At 33.6% G+C, this 26,940-nt stretch overlaps 1 protein-coding gene across 30 annotated transcripts in view; it reads left to right on the top strand.

Moving 5' to 3' along the window:
* The window catches only part of LOC122522938 (voltage-dependent calcium channel type A subunit alpha-1), a 132,211-nt gene that overhangs the window by 28,575 nt on the left and 76,696 nt on the right, over positions 1-26,940 (top strand). For all 30 annotated transcript variants that reach the window (XM_043644377.1, XM_043644356.1, XM_043644354.1 and 27 more), the window contains exon 2: positions 12,266-12,505. In XM_043644377.1, coding sequence (XP_043500312.1) covers positions 12,267-12,505 — 239 coding nt within the window. In that variant the 5' untranslated portion in view covers position 12,266. The remainder of the gene's footprint in view (positions 1-12,265; positions 12,506-26,940) is intronic.

Genomic DNA, 26,940 nt, shown 5'->3' with positions numbered 1-26,940 from the left:
AGAAGTATAACTTCTTACGTGCGTACATAAGTACACACACCAGTTTTTTTTTTGTATCATTGTTCAGACGATACGGGAGTTTATTGTCGTTTGTTTTCCTTTCCATACTCTTTCTATCTTTTTCTGTTAGTGATAAGCATATACTCACTCGTCTATTCATCTTCTGTATTTAGTCTTTATATTAGAGTATAATGGTATGGTTTGTGTAATTTTTTTTATTCTATGATGTAGTATTGCTACGTCTAGAATTTCATAATATCATTATTATAATTATTTTTGTGGAATAATAAGAATTATGAGGCTGTTCATGCATTTTTCTTGCAGGAATGTACATATTATGCGGTGTATATTTTATTTAGGGTTATTTTTGAATTGTTATAAGATTCTCGGACCATGGAAAATATATTTTCTTCTTATTATTCTTATTATTATCATTTTATTATATATTTTTTCGTTTGTATAAATCCATTTTAGCGAGAAGGTTAATTGATGCCTTTGTCAGATATTATATTTTAGTCGTGCAATGGAAAGTTCATTATTTTATTATTATTATTGTGGTTGTTGTGTGTAGAACAAAAAGAGATAGAGAGATAGAGAGAGAGAGAGAGAGATCTTTAGTATAATAGTTAGTCTTGTATCTCTTACGGTCATCTTTGTTTCCCTTTGTCAAAACTTGTCACTTAACCGACGAGAACGGTAAGTTTTAAACCACTAGATATGTTAACATTAAATTGAACTTTGCCATTATAACTTACGCTTCCGGTTGATTAATAGACTTCAACGTAAAACATGCATGCTATAGTTTCTCAAAGATTGCGCTAAATAAATGAATTAATTGCTTAAAGAATTTTCTTCAAAAAAAAACAACGAAAAGATCTCATTCGAAAAAGAGTTAATAAATTTGTCTTTAACCTTTTATACTTTGTAATAACTTTCGCGTTAACTTCCAAAAGGATTTCTTGTAGATTCTCACTCTCTTCCTCTCTGTCTCATTCTTTCCATTGCTTTAATAAAGGGGACGGCCAGTAGAACTAATTTCATCCTTCGACTCGTTATTAGATTTTCTATGGCAAGTGTACACGAACCCAACGAAGGTATTCCCACCGAGGTTAAGAAAAGGAAGGAATGGGTAAAGCAACAGGATGGTAATATAGGTAAAAAGAACAAAAATGAAGATGTCGGGAGATTGGCTTTTCCTGGCTTACTTGGAGTGTTGACCAAGAGTGAAAAAAAATAAAAGAGAGAGAGAGAAAATTGGTGGGATAAAGAGAATGATGAGATAGAGAGATAGCCAGGCGAAAAGGGAGAGAATAAGCGAACGAGCGAGCAGGGGTTGCTGAGTAACAGGCAGAAGGGCGGGGAAAGAGGTCCCCGGGGTGCCTAGCAACAGGTTGCTATCCTAAAATTTCGACCGGCAGAAAGGTGAAAAGGGGCAATGAGATAGAGAGAGAGAGAGAGAGAGAGAGAAGGATGGAAGATGAGAAAGCACAGAGTCGAGTACATAAACCGTCTATGTACATCCTAAACGCTTACATAAACGGTACCGATATACCCTTGTCGTTCGATTTCTCATTATCTTCTCCAAAAGCATTTCCGAATCAAAGTGGCTAAAGAGAAAAAGGGAGAAAGGGCGGGGGAGCAACAAACACATCAAAAAACTTTGACCGATCTTTATGAAATAGAAAAAGACGGAGAGAAAATAAGACTTTCTTTTGAAGTACTCTAATTTTACAAAATGAACTGACGGATCACGCGTTTCTTATTAAAATTGTGTTCCTAACATCAATCCAACAACACTTGCAAAGTTTAATTAAATTTTCACCTTCATTCTTTTCTTTTTTTCTTTCTAACATCAAATATAGAAAAGTTTCTTTCTATCTTTACTCGAAGGGGAACAACGTTTTCGAAGTTATATCTCTTTTGACGCATTTGGGAAAATATGATGGGAGTGATTTTTTTCCGAGCGACATGGTAAAAATCGACACCACGAAGTTTGTCGGTATTTACGATGCGCGGCAAAGTGATTTCAAATTTACGGTATGAGAAGTCGTCTTTCCTCTTCTTCTTCCTTTTTTTTTCTCAAGCAGGTCACCCATCCAAGTACTAATCCTACTCAGCGCTGCTTGACTTAAATGATCGAGCGGGAACTAGTGCTATAACCGCACCATGGCCGTTGACGCATAAAGTATTTCGATATATCTTCCTTATATTTAGTGTGGACTGATATCTATATTTTGATATTTTTTTCTTTTTTTTTTTTTTATTGTTCCTTATATATATTATATATATATAATATATCGATCGATTGAAAATATGTTTCCTTTCTTTTTTTGTTAAGTAAATAAATAATAATAATTAGTAGCTTATCTTACCATACTTCCAATCTTCCCCCATTTTACCTGGTCACGCTATATATTTATAAAATTAAATAAATAATTAAATGAATAAAAATATAATAATAAAAGAAAAATAATCGGCTTACATTAGCGAATATTATCGGTCATCAAGCAGGGAGAGGGGAACAGGTTTCTTTATCAACTATATTCTATGTAAAAAGAAAATTAATATAATAATAATAATAATAATATAATAATAATAACAATAATTAAAAAATAAACAAGGAAAATTAAAAAGTTATAAGAAAAATTAATAATTATAATTATAATAATAATATTAATAATAATAATAATAATAATAATAATAATAATAATAATAATAATAATAATAATAATAATAATAATAATAATAATAATAATTATAATAATATTATATAATAATAATAATAATTTTTTCTTAAGTTATTTTTTTTCTTTGAAGTTATTTTTTGAAGTTATTTTTGAGGTTATTGAGGTTATATTCGTTTTGGTACGCCAAAGAAGTATAACTTCTTACGTGCGTACATAAGTACTCACACCAGTTTTTTTTTCTTTTTAAGCTTACTTGCTTTTTTTTACTCATGTCGATTATTTTAATATGTAATTATTGACAACCGTGAGTTTTGCGAAAATCATGAAATTTCGTTAAATCATTTTAATTATAAATATCTATTAATAAATGACTCGAGAGGCTCCAGTCATGCACACAGATAACATATCGTTCAATTATTTTAACAACGAGCGAATATCTTAATGGTCCATCAGCTAGTGTTTTATAGAATGAAATTTCCTACAACGGATTTACCGTTGGGATAACATCTCGTATGTTCGTTACTTCCTGATTCTCTCTCTCTCTCTCTCTCTCTCTTACTTTCACACTCTATAAATATACATCCACGCATATACATATATATACATACACACATAGACACACAGATAATCTACTTAACGTCATCTAATTTCACTTTATATCCAGCTGCGTGAGCGCCGCTCAATTACTCGAGTAATAGATTGTAATTCGTTTTGATCGTAGCCCACGATGGACGACGAACCGATCATAATTCACGTTCGTGTAGGAAAGTAACACGAATGAGGGACCGGGTTGGAGGAGGGGAGGAGATTAACCATGCGCAGAAATCATAAACGGTAGATGAATTTTCGCTATCACCTACCGCGATTTGATTTATGGGAAATCAATTGATGTATGGAAAATTATCCCGTATTACACCATCATCACCATTACCTCCTCTTAGCCTTCTAATTTTCCCTCCTCATCAACCACTCTTCTTGACGATCAATCTCCTTTTCTGTCTGTATAAACATTTAGAGTACTATTTTGTATGCCAGAAACGAGGGACAAGCAGGAAATATATCGGTATTTGCAAAATTGAACGGAGTGACAGTAGGAAAAAGATAGAGAAAGAGAGAGAGAGAAATAGTAGGGCGATCTTTCTTCGATTGTAAACGAGTGGATAGAATTTTCATTAGTGTTTCGAATACGTTTAAATCTAAAGTAGATTGTAATTGAATCTAAGACAGATATTTAGTGGTACCGACAAATGCGTTTGAAAGTATACAGTGAAACAAGAATATTTGTATGCGTCCTCCACCCATTATCAATTTAAAAATCAATTGATATTTATTCTTTCATGCAAAGTTATTAAATTTTTATATACGAAAACCTCGTTCAGGATTATTAAATTTTGAAATTGATATAAATGTGATTGCAGAAATATATTTTACGTAAATGAGAAATATATTAGGTCAAGTATAAAATTTCTGATTTCTAACTGAAAGTAATTTGAAAGATTGGACGTTTCGATTGTTACTGTGTATCAGGATTTTGATACACTGCGTTACAAGAAAATTTCTTTGTTTATTTCTTTGTTTATTCAAACATTTACGGGGATTACCCATTGTTACATAATACATAACCAGAATAAATATTGAAAGATAAAGATAATATAAAGATAATATTAATATAAGTAAATTAATTAATTAAAATATAAAAAAGATACATAATGATAAAGAAAAGTATAAATAAATAAATAAAATATATACATAGAATAATATAAATATAAATAAATAAATAAAAATATAAAAAAGAGAAAATAACAAGAAAGAATACATACAAATAAATATAAATAAATAGATAATATATACACATATAGAAATTAACAATAAGTAAAAAGACTATATAAATATATATTTACAAAATTAATAAACAAAGTTATACAATTAAAGTGAGTTTAGACAAAATTTAATGGAGGATATGGATTGGTTGAAAGGATCAATGAATTGATGGAAGTGGTTAAATAATTGGGAAATTCTATTAGTGCAATTATGATAGGCATACGAGGTGTTATGAGTACTGATGTGTAATGGGTCATAATTCCTAAGATATTTAGAAGGAACATTAAAGGAGAAAAGCTGAATGATATCAGAGCTGTTGACAAACCGTTTAAAAACCTTACAAGCAAATAGAGCGTCAGATAACAATCTTCTTTTGCTCAGAGTGGACATATTCATTCATGCTAATATCATCATAATCATAACAAGAGAGAAAAATAGGCTGATTACTATGAGCAGCAGCAAGTTTAAGAAATTTATGTTGAATCTTTTCATCATCATAAATATAAGATATGTTGTAAGGAGACCAGATTACACTACCATATTCAAGAATAGGACGGACCAATTGGTAATAAGAATTTTTTTAAATATTGGTAAACTTGAAATGCCTGGAGACTCTATAAATAAGTCCCAATGCACTAATACTACGGGAAATAATATTAACGAAATGTGATTTAAAAGAAAGATCGGATGAGAAAATAGTGCCTAAGTCACTAATAGAGTCCATAGAGAGGATAATTTGTAAGAGTCAATAAAATAATTAAGAATTTTCATGCTTTTTTTACGACTTAAGTGAACAATATCACATTTAGATAAGTTGAGAGACAATTTATTCTTTACACCCCACACATGAAGTCTATTAAGATATTCTTGTAAAAGCTAAGCACTGCGAGGGCTATCAATACTATTAAAAATTTTTAAGTTGTCAGCATAGAATAAAAATTTGGAGCTCTTAAAAACATGCCCAATGTCATATATCAATGTCAAAATATCAATTGTTTAAAATAGATAATCGTGGTATGAATACTCATGTGACTCAGTATACGTATATTAGTATGTCTAAGGGTGTTGAATTATTGCGATAAGACTTCCTTAATTATCACAGTCTTATTATCACGGTGTAAGACGAGAACTTAGAATCCTGTATTATCTCTCATAGGTATGCATGAACGCGTGTTAATTGTTTTAGATTTGGGTAGCAGATGTATATACCCATTATGAAAAATGAATTTTTGTTAAACGTCGATATTTGTGCATTTAAATATGTAAATTTTGTTTGAAAAAGAAAACAAAAAAGTAGGACGCTCTTATATTAAAAACGTATAAATAAGTTTCGAAGTAAAATTAAGTTCGGTTCTTCGAGTAATGGAGACTTCGAACGTGACGTTTAAACGTAAAAAAAGCAAAAAAGAAGAAGAAAAAAATAATAAAGAAAATGCCGATATTTCGTGAAAGTATCGATACTATAATACCGTAATTTCGATTTTAATCAATTTTCGTCGGAGAAATATAAGACATCGAAAGATGTAATATCAACGTTTAATAGAATTACTGTTTCTTTTACGTCCTATCGATTTTCCATATCTTCTTCTTCTTTTTCTTCTTTCTCTTCTTTTTCAATCTGTACGATATATTTATAATAATAATAAAAAATAAATAAAAAAACTGGTGTGTGTACTTATGTACGAATTATGTATACTTACGTAAGAAGTTATACTTCTTTGGCGTACCAAAACGAATATAACCTCAATAACTTCAAAAAATAACTTCAAAAAATAACTTCAAAGAAAAAAAATAACTTAAAAAAAAAAATTATTATTATTATTATTATTATTATTATTATTATTATTATTATTAATATTATTATTATTATTATCATTATTAATTTTTCTTATAACTTTTTAATTTTCCTTGTTTATTTTTTAATTATTGTTATTATTATTATATTATTATTATTATTATTATATTAATTTTCTTTTTACATAGAATATAGTTGATAAAGAAACCTGTTCCCCTCTCCCTGCTTGATGACCGATAATATTCGCTAATGTAAGCCGATTATTTTTCTTTTATTATTATATTTTTATTCATTTAATTATTTATTTAATTTTATAAATATATAGCGTGACCAGGTAAAATGGGGGAAGATTGGAAGTATGGTAAGATAAGCTACTAATTATTATTATTTATTTACTTAACAAAAAAAAGAAAGGAAACATATTTTCAATCGATCGATATATTATATATATATAATATATATAAGGAACAATAAAAATAAAAAAAAAATAAAAAAATATCAAAATATAGATATCAGTCCACACTAAATATAAGGAAGATATATCGAAATACTTTATGCGTCAACGGCCATGGTGCGGTTATAGCACTAGTTCCCGCTCGATCATTTAAGTCAAGCAGCGCTGAGTAGGATTAGTACTTGGATGGGTGACCTGCTTGAGAAAAAAAAAGGAAGAAGAAGAGGAAAGACGACTTCTCATACCGTAAATTTGAAATCACTTTGCCGCGCATCGTAAATACCGACAAACTTCGTGGTAGCCCAGTCAACGCGGGCCCACCACGGAACTTTTTTACTAACAGCTTCAAAATTTGATCTAAGGGTAAGTTGACGACGCTGAATCGAATGGTGCTAATTATAATAAAATCAGCAACCGGCATCTTGGGGAAAAAGGGTAAAAAAGGGTAAAATATAGCCTTATCTTAGAATCTAGGCATTTAATCGAAAAAAGTTTCAAACAAAAGTTGTAGAGAATTAAAATATACATAAAAAATGTTCTATGAGTTATCTTCGTATTTTCAAAAATAAGCGAATAAAATTGGATTGAAGATGGGAACAAAATTTTAAGAGTGGGAGAAAGCAAGCTTATCCCTCCGTCGCGTTTTACACGCGAGCGAGCTAGTATGCGTGCGAGCGTCCGTGTGCACTAATACACAAACGAAGGATCTTCGGCAATCTTCGGGACTCTCGGTCTTGAATGAAAGTGCGAGTGAGAGAACAAACCAATATTTCTCTCTTTTTATTTATCATGCGATAACGAGTATTATTGTCCTTGGCCATCGATTGTTGAGCGTTCTGATATTTCTCTTTTTATATTTTTTCTTTCGGTAGCAAGAATTTTACGTCTTGGCCATCGAGCGTCGAGCGTTTTGTATACGGTGCGAGTGAGAAAGAAAACCGATATTTCTCTCTTTCTATTTTTCTTTCGGTAGCGAGAATTTTTCGTTTTGGCCATCGTGCGTCGAGCGTTTGTATATCTATATATCGGCGTATAAGCGCGGCATTTTTAAATCGAATCTTGATGCTTATGGCACGCCGTTTTTTATTTATTGTCAAAAATAATGAACCTTGAGTAAAAAAAAAAATAATTCATTTTAACAGAAACTATTATTATTTAGTTGAGAGTAAAAATAATGAATTAATTTTGTGCTCGCCATAAAATTAATTAGAATAATTAATTGATATAAATTTTTGCCTCACAAAAATTTATTTGTATATCAAATTGAATACGTATTCTCTTTAAGACGAAATTTAAAATTTAAATATTTTTCCTATTAAATTATGTATTTTATAAAATTTTAAATTACTGACTTTTTGTCTCGTAAAAATTTATTAGTGTATCAAATTAAATACATATTTGAAAAAGAAGAATTTTATATCCACACATAAAATTAATTCAAGATATATATGAAAGGATATTCTAAAAACGTGGAATTTATTTTTGTCTATACATAATTTTAATTCATTTTTATTATGTTATAAGAAAACAGTAATGCATTCTGATTCATCTTCGAAGTCTTAAGAATTGTACGAAAAATTGAGCAATTATCAATTGGTGCGTTAGCGTAAGTAGTAACGTCTTCGCTTCTCGCGCTGGGTTATTAACGTTCGATTCTTCGCGGGGGAATTATTTTTTTTATAAGTTTTTCTATCCTTAACAAGGAGACGATCAGTGAGTCTCACCTCAGATTTTTTTCAAATTTTGCACTAACGATATAAATTTTATTAAGAAATCAACATTATTACGCGAGTAATAAAATTACCAATTATAAAAAAATAATATCCAATAAATAACAAAAATTAATTTTTAACGTGCCGAAACGATACATTTTTAGGATGATATTTACAGGATGAATTTGTAATTTAAGTAATAAACTTCGTTTATTTTGCAGGATGTAAAAAAATTTATTGCTTTTAATTTTTTTGTAATAATTTTAATTTTTTTCTATATATAATTAGAAATTAGGAAATGTAAAAATAATTTATATAACCTAAGGATAGAAAAACTTATAAAAAAAATAATTCCCCCACGAAGAATCGAACGTTAATACCCAGCGCGAGAAGCGAAGACGTTACTACTTACGCTAACGCACCAATTGATAATTGCTCAATTTTTTCGTACAATTCTTAAGACTTCGAAGATGAATCAGAATGCATTACTGTTTTCTTATAACATAATAAAAATGAATTAAAATTATGTATAGACAAAAAATAAATTCCACGTTTTTAGAATATCCTTTCATATATATCTTGAATTAATTTTATGTGTGGATATAAAATTCTTCTTTTTCAAATATGTATTTAATTTGATACACTAATAAATTTTTACGAGACAAAAAGTCAGTAATTTAAAATTTTATAAAATACATAATTTAATAGGAAAAATATTTAAATTTTAAATTTCGTCTTAAAGAGAATACGTATTCAATTTGATATACAAATAAATTTTTGTGAGGCAAAGAATTTATATCAATTAATTATTCTAATTAATTTTATGGCGAGACACAAAATTAATTCATTATTTTTACTCTCAACTAAATAATAATAGTTTCTGTTAAAATGAATTATTTTTTTTTTACTCAAGGTTCATTATTTTTGACAATAAATAAAGAAACGGCGTGCCATAAGCATCAAGATTCGATTTAAAAGTGCCGCGCTTATACGCCGATATATATAGATATATAGAACGCTCGACGCACGATGGCCAAAACGAAAAATTCTCGCTACCGAAAGAAAAAATAGAAAGAGAGAAATATCGGTTTTCTTTCTCACTCGCACTCGTATACAAAACGCTCGACGCTCGATGGCCAAGACGTAAAATTCTTGCTACCGAAAGAAAAAATATAAAAAGAGAAATATCAGAACGCTCAACAATCGATGGCCAAGGACAATAATACTCGTTATCGCCTAAACAAATAGAAAAGGGAAATATGGTTTCTTCTCTCACTCTCACTTGCATTCAAGACCGAGAGTCCCGAAGATTGCCGAAGATCCTTCGTTTGTGTATTAGTGCACACGGACGCTCGCACGCATACTAGCTCGCTCGCGTGTAAAACGCGACGGAGGGATAAGCTTGCTTTCTCCCACTCTTAAATTTTGTTCCCATCTTCAATCCAATTTTATTCGCTTATTTTTGAAAATACGAAGATAACTCATAGAACATTTTTTATGTATTTTAATTCTCTACAACTTTTGTTTGAAACTTTTTTCGATTAAATGCCTAGATTCTAAGATAAGGCTATATTTTACCCTTTTTTACCCTTTTTCCCCAAGATGCCGGTTGCTGATTTTATTATAATTAGCACCATTCGATTCAGCGTCGTCAACTTACCCTTAGATCAAATTTTGAAGTTGTTAGTAAAAAAGTTCCGTGGTGGGCCCGCGTTGACTGGGCTATGGTGTCGATTTTTACCATGTCGCTCGGAAAAAAATCACTCCCATCACATTTTCCCAAACGTGCCAAAAGAAGTATAATTTCAAAAGAATTAAAAAGTGGATAAGGAGGAGAAGGAGGGAGAAAATGTTTGCATGATTTTTCAATGCTTCAGATAAATTGAGATAGGTCTTTCTTATAAATTTCATCTACGGCAACGGTTTATTGTTTTACATTTCATTTTTAACTTTTTTTCCTAACCGGACAAAGGATTCCAGATAGTTTGTTCTAAGTACACAGTGAAACTTAATAAGGACAAATAACAAAGTTTCACTTGTATGATGATGTGTCCAAGAGAATTAATGGGCAAAGCTTTAACTGTAGTGTCTAAAGGGGAGACAGGAGAACAACAAAAAATACGAGAAGATAACAAGCATTCGCATGTTGAAAAAGCTTAGCTAAGCGTAAATTTACAATTAACATTTCTGTTAGCTACTCAATTGCAATAGTACTAACGAGATTGAAATTCAACGATACTTACTTTAGTCTTTGTCAAACGTTTTTTAACCCGAAGAATTCATTTTCCTTTTTTCTTATCGATCGAATGAAAAGTCACGATGGAATTTAGTTCATTGCTCCTAGCGATTACTCACGTATCCATTAATAGGTTGCCTTTTACATAATGAGTCTTCACCGTGTCTGTCTATAGAACGAGACTTATCACTTGCTCGATGCTTCGTCTGACTACTTAAGTAGTCAGTGTATACATTACTTATTTACATAGGAATTCATTAATTGTTATATAGTTCGAACTGAAGCGAGTGCTTTTTTATTTCTATTTTTATTTCTTTTTATTGAAAACAGATCATCTTTTTTATACGAGCATACGTGTGTGTCTACATACATACGTATTTTTGTAGATAAATTTCTTGTTTTTTTTTTCTTTCGGTCAATCGTGAGATTAAATACTAACTAAATAAACGAAAGTGTCGGTTTGGACGTGATCAGGAAATGAAGGCAGGGTTTCGCTGATAGAAAGAAAAAAAAAGAAAGAAAGAAAAAAGAAGTAAAAAAATACAAATAGTAAGCGTATATGTATATGTTAGGGGAAAAAATGGAAATAAACCGGAGGTAAAAGTAATTAATAAAATATTCCAAATACACACACAAGCGCACACAAATACGCGATAGACGTATTTTTTCTAACGCGATGTCGATAAAATATCACTTATGCAACGTCGAGCATTTTTTTAAAAAACAGAAAGATCGCGAAAAAGATAAATGATTGAAGTGGATGTGTAATTTTTTGTATCGGATAAATTACAAATAGAAAAAGAGAGAGAAAAATACAGAGAAAAAGATAGTAGAAAATAATATTTTTTAATTTCTCACATTTGGAAAATGGAGATATTATTTTATTATCTTCTTTTTTTACTCTTTTTATTTTATATTTTTTTTTTATCGAAGAAGGATGAGGTAAGAAGAAAGGGGTGGCATACCTTAATCTTATGTTACCAACGATGTTAGAAAATTGTGTAATAGACAAGTAGGAACGGTAAATCGCGTGACTACTTTTCGTTTCCGATGTTTTAGAGATTAGAAACTTAAGCAAGCAAGCTAACCTAATAAAGGCAAGACCGTTTTACTGAATTTTCTTTCCGACTTTCTTTCTTTCTTAACACTTAAAGCGTCGTAGTTGCTTTAAAGTGTAATATATGGGAAACGTGGATAACACCTAAATGTGTTTAGTAAGTTAAACTATTCATCAAGATGATATGAAATTGTTGAATATAAATTTAGTGTCCTACAAGAGTTATAGTTAGTATTTTATATGTAAAAAAATGCATGTTTTTATTGAAGTCGTAAGTGTTGCGACACTTCAGGTAAGCGCATTCCAAGCAAACTATACGACGATTTTATTAGGCTGAATCCAAAGTTCGTGCATGTATTGTGTTGAAACTTAACTTTGGAAATATTAATATTAAAACGCACGAACTTTTGGTTCAGCCTAATACTTGTTTTAATTTGTCGTTAGTTTGAATTGGATCCAGTTGTTAGACGGATGTTACAAATAATGTAATATTTTGGTTGCAGGATGTTGGGAAGCGTCGGAGGCCGGCACGTGTCTACGCGTCGGCGTGGCAGTAGCCCGCAGGTGCGTGGGGGTGCAGGCCTCACTTTTTATGGAGCTGGAGGGCCTAATAATTCAAACGATGCCGGAGGAATGCCACTGGACGTTCCGGTTTACTCTGCTAGAAGAAGAAGAGCCGTTAACACCAGTGATTATAAGAGTTGTGCTCTCGTACAAACGCGCCTCAAATTCGGCGATGTTACGTAAGTCATTGCTGCGTCTTCCACTCTTGTCTCTTGTTACCTCTTCGTCAAATTATTATTTTCAACTTCGTCTTTTCGAAACTTGGATCGGGTGTGAATTCATTCAAAGAAAGAAGATAGACTGATTGGAAGAAAAGAAACTAATTATTAAACTTCTTTATCGTAAGGTTTAAGTATTTTGACAAAACTTCTCTTGATAAATACTATTTTTATTAGAATTGTATCATGAAAAAATTCTGGAAGAAATCTTTTCTATCGCGTCACGGTGTCGATAAGGTAGCGGGTAGGAAACGTCGATAAGTTTGTTGGTGGTAACGGGTGGTTACAGGTTTCTGTCCATAAACGATATGCAGTTACTATCGTAGTTGGTGTGTCGGTAAAAAAGATGTAATTGTTATCCTGCGTTGGATATTATCACAGGTAAATCGATATTTTATTTGAAAGTGATAATAACGATGATTTCTGAATTGTAGAAGAATGATAATATAAAAGGGATAGCTACTCAGTGGGTAACTGAGACATATAAAATATTATTGCGACAGAATGAAAGTCTAATATGTAGCGAGGTGCCTGCATTCCCCGTACGAACACTCTCCGAGGCTCTCTTTATACTATCGATTAGTCTTTGATTGTTTGGCCATTAGCTTCTATTTTTAGCGCGCGCTGTCGTTGTCCGTTCCGACAAACCTAATTAGAATTTTTTCTCCGTTTCTCTTGCTCCAGTCCTTCTTTCTATCGTCCTACCATAATACCACCCTTTTCCTACATAGGGCGCGAAGTCTCATTGGAATCGGTACGTTTTGATTTTCCGTTTTTCAGCCTCCGGCTTGAATATGTTGTCGCGAGCGTTTCTAATTTATCGTTTTCACGAAAGAAAGAAAGAAAGAAAGAAAGAGAGAGAAAGAGAGAAAGAGCTCTTTCTTTTACCTTTTCGCGACAAGCCGGACAGTTCGTTAGATTTCTTCTTTTCTGTAACAATCCAACAACCTGAATCTGGCTCGCGCGTTATCTTTGCCAACGATTTTCAAATTTCCTTCTTCTTCCCATATCAATTCTTCATCTCGCCCTCTATTTCCCCTTACTCTGTCTTTCCGTTCGTTCTCTTTTGCTGATACGTTCGCCTATCAGATTAATCTTTTAACGCGTTTTTATTAAGTGACTAGGACAGACACGGTATCCCTGAAATTCTTCGTTGCAGCTCCTAAAGTTACAATCGATAAACGGAATCAACATTACATACGTGAAACTAGGTTCGCAGAGTTACTCGCGAGGCAACTATTCTAGCCAAGGTTTTCGACCTTTGTCGGCAACGACAACGAGGACGACTATTAGTATGCCATTATGCTACCACGATCGTTTCTATTTCTTCTTCTGGTTTGTTAGTTTTCGCAAGGTCTTCGTCGTGTACTCGAGCGACGGATAATATCTCGATCGGTACGTTGGCTTGGCCAACGAATGAATCGATGTCCGACCGTGCGCGTCCTTTTACTACTGCGATACCGACGTGTCATCCTATTCCCTATATATATAAACATACATATATATATATATATATATATATATATATATATATATATATATATATATATATATATATATATATATATATATATATATGTATATATGTATACACATTCAAAATCTCGTACGATCGCATCGTTACTAATTTTAAGTGCCCGCAAATATTTCCCGAGATACCATTCCTATATTCGTCAGATCGAATATTCCGAAAATCACCTATCCGGAATACCATCGGGTAGGAAATAGGGCAGAAAATTGACGTACCTTTGGAAACGATCGAGAACGAATCTCTCTTTTTCAATGAGACCGATTTTCTAGATCGTTCGAAAATCCTTTCACATTTTCTCCAGGCGATAACGGATATTCGAGTATGAATAATAATACTATGCGTTCAGACAATGCCAATCATCGAGAGAGAAAGAGAGAGAGAGAGAGTAATAAAAATAGAAATAGAAAGAGCAATCATCTAAGCTGACAGACGTATTCAGACTTAGCCATTAAATTAACCGGCGTTGGCATATCGTGCACACCACCATATTACATACACCCTATAATGGATTCATATCGATGCATTTTTAATAGCATATTTTAACCGAATGCAAAGAAGTAATAAGATATAAAAAAACCCTTTCGGTGTACACGTGCGTCGAACGTTTTGGGTGGATTGAAAGTGACCCTAACGAATGGAAAAAAGGGGGATAACGAGAGAGAGAGAGAGAGAGAGAGAGAGAGATGTAGACAATTTTCTTTGGAGTCAATTTTGAAACGGAATACAAACTCTCTTTCTCTCTCTCTCTTTCACTCTCTCTCGGATTCTCTTGGTCTCTCTGTGGTGAATCGAGCCAGAGAGTCAGCGTCGTGGAGTCGAGTCGACTCGGTTGTGTGTTTCAGGCTGGCTGCCGGCTGCCGCCGTGAATCAATACCCGCATTGCGCGTGCCATCTCTCCTTCTCTCTCTCTCTTTCTTTCTCTCTCTCTTTGCACCCTCCTCCACGTGCTCTCCTTCGCCCTCTCGCTCTCTTTACCTGCCTCGCTTTCGTGCACCCATCGTACGTCTTTCTCGCTCGACCACCCACCCACCCCCTTTCGCCCAACCTCCTCTCTCTCTCTCCACCCTCTCCTCTCCTCTCTTCTCCTCTCTTCTCCTCTCCTCTCCTTCTCCACCGTTCCTTTTGCATTCGCCATTCTTTCTACGCTCTACACTATCTATTTTTTTTTCTTTCCTTCTTTCTTTTTTTTCTTCTTTCTTTCTTTCCTTCTTTCTCTCATTCTTTATTTCTATTTTTTTCTCTTACATTTAGGTCCATTTTTCTCTTCTTCCTTCTTCTTTTATTTATTTATTTATCTATCTATCTATCTATCTATTTATTTATTTGTTCAACTTTCCGTTCGTATTTTATCGGCAGAATGAAACGAAGGGGAGGTAATTTAAGATCTAATTGCAAGAGAATGTGATGAGAGCATTATGCGTCCGGATAGTGTGCTGGCGCCAGTTGTTAGTAGTAATATGCGTTTTAGGTTGGACAGCTCTAGAACGAGTAAGAGACACTGCGGGAAAAAAATACTTTCTTTTTTTTCTTTTCGAGGTTTTTTTTGTTAAGGATTGATTGATCTTTTGGTTGATTGTATTATAAATACAACAGAGAGAAAACAACAAGGAAGAAGTAAAAAAATTATCGAGAGAGGTTTGTTAAATGTGTATGTGTGTGTGCGTGTGTGTGTAATCTAGGAGAGTTGGATCTATAGGGGAGTCTCAAATTAATGTTGAATAAACATCGTGTGACAGGGGTGAGATCGCAGAAAGGCCACTTACGTGAAAACTGACCCACGCCTTTCTCTTTCTCTTTCTCTCTCTCTCTCCCCCTCTCTTTCCGTTTTTCATAAATCGTCGAACGAACTTTTCTTCGAATTTAACAATATCATTATTATTACTTCCGATTTTCTGTATTTTGTTGTTGTTGTACCAAAGCATCGGAATGAAAGATTTTCGATATTTGGAAAATTATTTGACATTATTGGCATCGATCTATTGGTCGTTTTATTTTCTTTTCTTGTAAATTTATATATTATATTTATTTACTTTTAATATATCCGTTTATGTGTCTTTTGTATTTATAAGTTATGTATTTATGTAGTTATATTATAATTCTTAGATCGTAGGGATGAAGTTATTACGAGAGCCCGACCTATACGTAAAAAGCTCCCGAAAAGAGCATGCTCTGAAATAGCTCACGGTGCACAGGGACACGTGGAGAGAAAAATTTCCTTACTTTCGGCTTTATTCTTTCTATTGTTTCTTATTGAAATTTATATATAAGAGGATATATAAACTACACACTAATATATATTTAATTTATTATATATATATTATTTTTCTTTTTATTATACATTACTATAACTGGATATATTATTTTGCACTTTGGAAGATTACCCTGGCAAGAGAGTAACATGTACTTTTTCGAATTTATGCTGAAAGGAGACGTTGAATGTCGTCGTCGTTTCTCCTCCTCACAAAAGAGAAAAGAAAGATAAGAGTGAAGATAAAGAGCGTGTTTTGCTTAGATAGACATCAAATTTTCAATACAATCTCCGGACTTCTCTCCTCGGATTATGACTTCGATGAAACTTGAGACGCATCATCTTTTTGGTTGCCACGAGGTCGTTAAACTTTTAACAACTTTCTCTCTCCGAGCTTTCTTTTTTTTTTCTTTTTCCTTTTTTCTTTTTTCTTATTTCTTATTTCTTATTTCTTATTTCATCTTAAAATACATTGTTGACCGGTCACGAGTATACACTCGTGTTTCGTAAACTATAATGCATGCGAATGATGTAATTATTGAATTATCAAAAATCATGTAAAAATCGATTATTATAATTATTAATTATTTCATTGCATAACGTTCTTGGTTCCATTTTACCAATGACCGATATTATTTTAGAATTTTTAATATTTTAAATGATGATTTTTCTTGAATCATTAATATCCCCGTTAAACTACACTACATTTTTGTTCGCATTTTTGTTAAATAATAACCAATTTTAAACAAATGCGTTTAACGTTAAATAAAAAGTATGAATGTTCGTTTAAGAGCACGTTGTTGTAATATCGAATCGCTTTTAATTTCATTAGAAATATAAAAATACTTCCCCCTCTTTTTTTCTTTTTTGTTTTATTTGTCTGTGTGAATACTACGAACGTGAATTTCCAGGTATCTAAATTCAACTCGACGAGATATCATCGAGACTATCTCGTAAGGAGCCTTTCGTGATTAGAGGAGGAACTCTCGGACGATGAAGAGGAGAAGGAGGAGGAGGAGGAGGACGTGGGAAGGGGGAGGTAAATGTAAGAGGCATCGCGAGTGCCTCGTCAGACGGGATTTGGAATTAGTGTCTCGGAAAGTATGTCTGTAAAATCGTGTCTGGCTGCCATCCGAAAAGGGATTCGTTTCTGAACGACGGATTAATCTTCGTAGAAATGATTACAAAACAGATGGGTAGTCACACACACACACGTACACATACTCATATATATTCTTCCTCTCTAACGAACATATACCCATTAATACAAGTACATCTCATTACCAATTTACACGGTTTTAAACGAAACTATAAATAAATTTTCATTAAATATGTAATATTTATATATCTTATATATTATTATCTTTGTAACAATCAATTAATATTCTTTCGTAAAAATTCGAACGATTAATTAGAACGATTATTTCCTCGTATAAATATGAAATTTTGTAATAGACATGAAATAGAAAATAATTTTAATTCGATCAAGAGTGATAGAACAAATTAGAGAGAGAAAGCACGTCGTTGAAACCTTATTGTTCTATCCGCAGTATAAGGAGACGTAAATCCATTTGGCTTGGCATAGTAGCAGTCCGATGTATATAGAAGTTAGGTTGAACCTTACGTTAGAAGACCAATAGATGACGAAGCTAGCCCGAGATTCAGATGACTTGACTTATGAAGCCTTGTTTGTGCCTCCGGTACAACGTACCTGAGAACTCTTTTCCTTCTTTGCCGTAACTGACCGACCGAAGAGTCCGGGCAATGAAGTCGTTTTAAGCACGGATCAAATTGTCCCGTTTGCTCGGTTTTAACCTCGGCTCGAAAGGTCACCTCTTTCGTATATTTCTTTTTCTTTTTCTTTTTCTTGTACCTTCTATCTATCTATCTATCTATCTATCTATCTATCTATCTATCTATCTATCTATCTATCTACCTTTTTCCCTTGACATCGTTATTATTATTAATATCGTTTAATTAGGAGTTTTTTTTTAGTCGAAAACTTACGGAAGCGATTATTAGATTAAATTTTTCTTGGTTTTTTTTTTCTTTTTGGAACACGAAACGATCGACGACGCGTATCACCGTCGAGGAATTTATTTTTAAAAGATAGGTACGTCTGTAGAATGCTGTTATCGTTATTATTATTATTATTATTATTATTATTATTATTATTATTATTATTATTATTATTTTTATTTTTATAATTAGGGAAATTTTTGTCAGAAACTTACGGAAGCGATTAAAATCAATATTTTTTTTTCCTATAATATAAACGATTGACGCGTGGTGCCATCATTAGAGGAATTTATTTTTAAACGATCTGTCCCTTTTTTCTAAAAAAAAGATAGACAAAGAGAAAGTAAAAATAAACAATAAAAAAAAGAACAAGACGCAAGCAGACACGACTTTCGTTCGCATCGCGTCTAGAAAGAAAGAAAGGAAGATAAAAAGGCCGATTGAACTTAAAAACTTGCGAACTATGCATTCTAGTTTCTTCCTTCTGTAGTCCCTCTTTGTCATTGGAGCATCCTTCGAAAGAAACAACATCCCCTCTATCTACCAAGCAAAGCTTAAGTTGCACAGGTCAATCTAAAAAAAATCTAAAATAAAGGAAAACGGGAAAAAGAAATACGAAAAGAATTGGATAGATCAAAATATAGATAATCTCCAAATTATTTTCGTCGACGATTTTAAAACAATGTCATAGTTGTTCTCGTCATTTTCATAGAAATTTTCATTATAGTAGACTTAACATGCCGACAACGACAACGACAACGACAACGACAACGACAACGACAACGTACAACGATGATGATGCGCCTGTTCAATCGGTCGTGTTGTAGGTAAGAGTATCGGTTAATCTTGATTGGCCGACGTCTTTGTGACGTCACGAGCACCCTTTGATAGTCCGATCGAATGATCGAATTAAAATTCTCGCCACCCCTTTTTACCCAAACGAGGTGTCCTTTGCTATCTTCTTTTACCCTTACTCTCTCTCTCTCTCCCTCTCTCTTTTTTCTGTCACGTCCACCCGTCTCCCTCCTACTCGCTTCCCTCTCTCTTTCTCCTTCTTTTTAGATTTCCAAAGATGGGACGATATTTCAAACGAGAAATGATGAAAATTCGATGACAACGATATTCAAGTTATTGCGATAAACGTTGAACGTTTTTAATTGTAATGAAATTTTATTTCAAAACGCACGTTATTTCCTTCCTTCTCTCTCTCTCTCTCTCTCTCTCTCTTTCTTAAATTCATTCTCTCTCTTTTTCTCTTTTCCTTTATAGGTTTTTAAACGAGAAGGCCCGTAAAGGCTGGACGATGGTTTCAGGGATTCTCCCGTGAACTCGGGGTGGTACTCGTGACGTCACGAACATGACTAAAATACTTTTATCGACTTCAGGATGGAGGAAGGAAGGAAATAACGCTCTACAAAAATGTTTATCGGCGACGGTGTTCCTCGTATCTCTCTTTCTCTCTTTTTTGTTTTACTTTTTTTTCGATTTTCGCAGAATATTCAGATCATTTTGTTAGTTTTTCCATACATTCGAATGTTTAATTAATTTAGAATGTTTTTCATCCGAGTCAATAGAAATTCGCATAAAGTGCAAGAAGTTTCTTCATCTCTCTCTCTCCCATTCTGTATTTCCGTATCTCTTGTTAGATTTGTTTTATCGTGCAATTACAGTGAATAGGGTACATAGGGGTGATGTTGTTTCAATAAACTCATGAGGATCTCACGAAACGATACTGACAGTCCTTTTCCATTCCTATTGCCAATTCATTTATCTTATTTCTCTGTATCCTTTATGACTCTTCTGCTCTCTCTCTCTCTTTCTCTTTTACTTTTCTCGTTCGAAGAAACGAGAACAACGTGATCAAAACAATGATGTTCTATAGAAAGTCTGCATGCTAGGTAGGCATATGTGTTCTTTACACACACACATTTGTGCAACTGTATGTACGTGTATATGTGTAAACTGCATCCGTGCATTGTGCGCAGCCTACCTCTTCTTTCTTTCTTTCTTTTTTCTTTGTTATTCGCTCAAAGCGTAGTATGTGTCGATACAGAGGCGTAGGAACGTTTACCGAACAAAATGAAAAGAATTTCAACTTATTTACAATTGAAAAATCTTCTTTAGACAAAAGGGTAGTCGAATCTTAGCAAATCTTAAGGGCGAATGATTCTTCAAATAATTTTGAAAAGGCGTACGCGTTAAAAAAGATATCTATAAAAGTCTCATGAATAATCTATTAACAAATAATAATTAATCACTTATGTAATCCATTGCAATAATTTGTCGTTTCAATCAACGATCATTTTTGTATTAGGCTACTACTTACCAAAATTCGTGTCAATGTTTCCATAAAAATTTCAATCGAACCCTCGTACATTTAAAAAATTTTCCCGACAATCCCATGAAATAATTGTTATTAATATATTAAAATAAATATAAATGATATTCGAATTATTCGCGTAAATGAATAATAATCCTTAACGAACGTCCTTGCATTCAAAAGCAGTTGAAATGACATTAATCTTCTATTGTGAGACTATGATTAACGATACAATCCACGAAATTCTCGATCCGAAATCGAGCTAGAAGACAAGTAGACACGGGTCTACGCGCTTATTAGCGAATATGTTATAGGAGGTTGGTTATGTCGCGAAAAGAAGAAGGGGAGATATAAGCAGTCCAGGAGAGAGTTCGACGTTCCATATTCTCTGGAAGCTTTGCCAGCACGAGGAGTCCAACACTACCTCTTTTATCCATTCCCGTTTCTCTCCGGAGTTTCGAGCTGGCACACGATATTCCCCCCCTTTCCTCTCCCGCTTTCCTTTTGTCCCTTTGGTACACCCTCCAACTACAGGTCCACGATACCATCACGGAATGAAGGTCTACCAGCACGAACACGATGAAGAAGATTCTCTAAACGTGGCCCCGGCTCATTGCACATATTGTCTCCCTTGGAAGCACGCGAGCTTGCGCGAACTTGCGCGAGCTCACATTCGCCAGAAGTAGCTAAGACCGAATTCCTCCTACGGACAATACGAAAGTAACGGCGACGAAAGGGCGCTAAAGGAAAGTGTAATCAAGAAGAACTCCAACTGGGATTCTTCGGAAGCTCATTGTACAACCCCTCACCCTCCCTACCCCTTTCTCTTTCTCTTTTTTTTTACTCGTTTTCTCTATCATCCTTTCTCTGGTGTCTCTTCCATTAGAAAAATACGACGATTTCTTTCTCGAACGGTTCGGATAAGAGGCTCGCTCGCTTGCTCGCTCGTTTCAAATGACGAGAGAGAGAAAAAAAGAGAGAGAGAGAGAGAGAGAGAATGAAAGAGTAGTTAGGTTAATTTTATACATGCCTCTCTTCTTTTTTTCTCTACCCTAGATTTTTTTTCGACCGACTTTACTTCCATAGAATATTCTACGTAAGTAATTCAGAACGTTTAAATGCTTTTCATTTTTTAAGAAAAAAGAAAGAAAAATACGTAGACAATTAATAACGATTAACTATAACTTGGCATTGCTAGTCTCTCGTATGCAATATTCGTTTATGATTGAAAGTGTTAAAAGATGAGAGACTAGGAATTAGTGATATTGATGGAAATATGAAAACTCACGCGTATCAATCGTCCAGATTACGTTAATATTGTTTTTATTTTTTTATAGAAAAGAAGAAACGGGAAAAAAACCGCCGTAATAATTGCGAATTAATTTGTAATCTTGTAAGATAATAAATTGAAAATTTATTCTATCTTCCATTTTTATCCAAACGGAAGCTGAGAAAGAGAAGAGAGAGAAAGGAAAAAAAAAAGACGAGTGGAAATGAAGTGAATTAAAATTATTCTATATAAGAATGTCAGTTCGTGGTAATGAAGAATAAAGAAACAAAAATGAAAAAGAAAAGAGAAAGAGAAAAACTTGAGAGCTCAGTTAAGGGTAAAGTAGAGAAGGAAAAGGAAGAAGAATAGGAGAAAGGTGGTTAAGGGTGGTTGAGAAAAAATTGTTAGAGGGGAAAAAGAAAAAAAGAAAAGAAAAGAAGAGAACTTAATGCATGCTCGCCTGTAGCGGATCTTTCTTCTAACATCCTCGCGTTGACACTATCCGAGTGCACGCGATACACTGGTACTCGATCGATTTCTCTCTCTCTCTCTCTCTCAAATAAATTGGGAATCGCGTCTCGTAGTCGCAACGAGTGGGAAAACGAGTCGACAAGTTTGGTTGTATTTTTTTTTCTTTTGTTTTTTTTTCATGTTTTGTATTTCTTTACCATGAAACACCTTCTCACAATTTTTCTCTTTCTTTTACAACATCGTCGTAGTCGTCGTGATCGTGGTCGTGGTCGTGGTCGTGCACGAAAAAGCGCATAGACCGCGGTAATTAAGATAATTGAGGCAATAATTTCTGGCGAGTAGCTACGTCACGTGATACCTATGCTGCTGATAACTCTAATAATAGTCTAACAAACGCGAGCTTGCCGCCTTCCACTTTGTTTCTGCGGTCTGTCCGAAGTTTACTTCAGCGTCGGCTATCGTTCATGATTTTTGCGTGAATGAACGTCCAAGAAGAGAGAGGGAGAGAGAGAGAGAGAGAGAGAGAGAGAGAAAGGATCGATCATATTTTAAAATCCCCCTACCCCAACCCTTCGTACTCTTTCTTTCTCCATCCTACATATTTCTAGCCTAAAGATATCGATAACGTATTTCGATAACGTTCATCCTTCGTAGAAAATCAACATCTATTTTAAGATAAACGTGTTTAGATTATACGGAAACGTTAATGAGGCACGTCAATCTGAAAGCTAGAAAGATGCGAGCTGTCCTTCTTCTTTCATGATGGAGAGAATGATTATCGGAGCTTTTTTTTTGTTTTTACTTTTGATGGGAAATACGAGTTAAATAACGAGGGCGGATAGCTTCTTAAGAAGAAAGCATCTGTAATCGATACTTTGGTAAATAATAAATATTCTATTCGCGGATAGGTTCATTAATTTATCGTTAAGGTTTCGCATCAAATTATCAATCTATATATATCGATCTACTCTTCGTTAACTTTCACTTTGGTAATCAGGGATTTTGGTCCCATGAGTTGTTCATTCTTTTCCTAGCTTTTGTTCTTTTTCTTTTTTTTTCTTTTCTTCTTATTAATTCGTGTGCAATGTTTCATACTTCTCGTTTTTTAGGTTCCCTTTTCTATTCAATAGGAAATATTTTAATGCTAAATCAGGACTGTGAGATTAAATGAGCACTTCTAAGTTTTTAATTAAAATTATGCAGTCATTGTTATTGCTTGTTCTTCATTTTATTTTATGCGAGTTAAGATTTAATGAATTATTATTTTTTATTATTTAACTTAGCAAACTGTAACTGCATTTAATTGTAGAAAAAATAGAAATTAAAATTTTATTATATTATTAAATGAATATTTATTATAATTAAATTTATTACTATAACATTGAAGTTCCATCGATTTCGTTCCTTTTTTTAAAGATAAAAAGAATGAAGAAAGAACACAGGAGGTTGACCTCAATTCGAAAAGAGACGCCAACAAAGGCTACATGGGGATTTGTAGGTTATGGGAGTGCTCCGAGCACGGGGGTTCCTGGCAAGGGCTGTGGCTGCTGGTCGTGCGGCGTGGTGCCGTTAAAGCTCGTAGGAGGGAAGAGGGAGGCAGGGGTCGAATCTGGGTCGCCCTGCGCCGCGTGCGCCTCGAAAAGTCGGTCAAGTTTTCTGCACCTGCAGGTCGCCGATACCGGGTCATCTTCCTCCTTGACTTTCTTACCAATTTTTTTTCCATTTTTCTTCTTTTCCGATTCTTCCTATTCTTATCATTTCTCTCTCTCTTTCTCTCTCTCTTTTATTTATTCTTCTTTTCTTTCTTCCCGAGGATTTCTTTTCTGTTTTCTTTTTACAAATGTCTCACCAATTGGAAAATTCTTTTCTCTTTCTCTCTCTCTCTCTCCATATGATCTTTCATTTGTATTTGTTATTGATTTATTACGAAGTATGATTAAAACAATGATACATTTTAAGGATTTTTCAGTGAAGTTAACGATGATCAGATTTAAAAGGTCTCCTCTGTCGTTTTCTTGTATAATCACAAATGGGAACAGCTCGAGTCTGAACGGCGGGTCGGACGGACGGAAAATAGATCGATGGACGTAAATAAGCTACAGTTGCTTGATTTTATCGTGATATCAGGTGAAACGATATCATCGATCGTCGACCGTGCGTCTGACGTCACGTGCGACAAAAGCGTGTAAATCGGTCGGACGATCATATTTGCTTGTCGCCGGTATTGCTTCCTCTCTCTTTCTCTTTCTCTCTCTTTTTCTCTCTCTGTCTCTTTCTATCTCTCTTTCTTTCTTTCACTCTTCCTTTTCTTTCTTTTTTTTATTTTCTAACGTACAAGAATATATATTACAACGTATATAACAATTTTCCAACGAGATAAGGGTGCGCACCTTTTACGAATAAACAATTTACGAATTGAATGTAGACGTTAGTTTATACACCTTGCGTGTTTTTTATATTCCCTACAGCAATCTTTCAACACGTAGAGACATTTTTACAGGCATATGCGCACACACATGTACGTCTACGTGTCGCTTTCGTGTTAAAATATTTCTTCCATTTGATTCAATCTAATTTTTTTCGTTCCTATTACATATATAATTTTATATTTTAAAAACTCAAATTGTGGGAAGAAATAATGGTCTAAGTGAAAATATTAATATAAAATATATCATTAAAATTAATATTTTAATGAAAAGTTATTTATGCGGCAATGTTTTACGAAAGATTCAAAATGAATTAATATGTATAAAATGATTAATATCGTATATTAAATTATAATATTCAATTTTTCTTTATTTGTGACTTAAAATCACTTTCATAACTACCGGCACCCGATTAATCCTTATGTCTTTTATTTGTATTTATTAATTTTGTATTTATCCCTATCCCTTTTATTCGTGGCAGTTTATACGATGCTTTTCCGAAACAATCAATTCAATAAAATCTATTTATCCTTTTTCAATTTTACTCGATTATATAGAATAATTGCTGAGGTCTCAGACATTGTGGCATCACGATATCGAAAAACGACGTTCGTTCTTCGCAATAGGTATAATCCGAAGTGATTTTTCTTTCTCTATATCTCTATCTCTTTCTCTCCCTTTCTCTTAGCGGACCAGAATAGAGAGCCAATAAACGTACGAGACGACGACATCGAGCTCGACCCGAAACCAAACCCGTCAACGTTGCTATACACACGTACACAAGCATATGAACTCTCGAGCCATTTCAACGATTCAATTTTCAACCAAACGAAACTTGAAACTTTCTACGATTGTGTTTTTTTTATTTCCTACCTACAGACGTTTGTGTGAATACGTTTTACGCGTGTGTGTGCGCGCGCGTAGATATCATAGAAAGTAAAGCAAAGAGAAAGTTAGGGATATCTAAGCTTGCGGTTCTATAAATTTCGAATGGAAGGGATAGTTAAGGGAGTATATCGAAAGGGAAAAAACGTCACGTGGGAAATCGAAATTCGAGTTTAACTCCAACTCACAACGTGGAGTCTGTCTAACGTTCGGTATATCGATAAACTTATAAACGTTTAAATGTATGTGTATATATATATACGTATATGTATATCGTTTTTTCTTTTTAATAAAAACGATATGGAAATAATTTCACGCAAGATATCGAGAGATGGATGCGGGTCGAATGTCGTGTTCTGAACGATTCTCCGATTCATTGAATAAATGAACAACGTATATAGGAACGAAGGGGAAAATGTATCGTTAGACGATCGGAAGACGTACATATGTATTGTATACATATGTGTGTGTGTGCGTGTGCGCGCGCGCGCGCGCGCGCGTATGTATGTGTACACGTATATGTGTAGTCAAGATATATTGATTTTATCACGATATTACATACGCGATTATGTTATATTATACTATACATAGTCCGAGCTTTGAAGTGTTGGTGCGTATTTTCTTGGAAGATAATTCCTTAAAAGATTGAGAAGGGCTTCTTGTAATAGTATATGCAATATAAATATATAATAGTAGTATTAGAATAAGGGAGAAAACGAGTATGATGCGAGTAAATAAGGTACGTACGTACGTCCGTAAAACATTCCCCGCTGATTCCCTTCCGTCTTCCCCTCGTCTCCGAACGATAAGGGTCCCTGTGCTTTTCATAGACGTGCATAGACCGTGAGAAGCGCGATAGGATGGCATCGTACGACAGTAAGATAGAAAACGAAGGGGTGAGAAGTGAAAAATAACCGTGTTCTTCTTCGATCTGAGAAAAACGTTAGTGGTTGAAAGAAGTTTATGGTTGGCTTAACGCGATCGGTCAAGAAACACGAACGAACCTCTTCTTCTTCCCTTTACTCTATTCTTCTTTTGCTTTAGTATTTCAAGGTCTACGATTCGACAATTAGCTTCTAAAGGGAAAAAAAAGATCAATTCTTTTCTATACAGACATATGGAAAACTTTGAAATTTTATTTATTTGTAGAATAATATATTAAACAAACAGAAAATTAAATAATTTAACGTACGATAACGTATTATATATTGAAATGATTAGAATAG

This window comes from Polistes fuscatus, unplaced genomic scaffold (assembly GCF_010416935.1).
Source record: "Polistes fuscatus isolate 324 unplaced genomic scaffold, CU_Pfus_HIC Scaffold6, whole genome shotgun sequence".
NCBI lineage: Eukaryota > Metazoa > Arthropoda > Insecta > Hymenoptera > Vespidae > Polistes > Polistes fuscatus.
The sequence above is the reverse complement of the archived record's forward strand: the minus strand, read 5'-3'. Positions and strand labels throughout refer to the sequence as shown.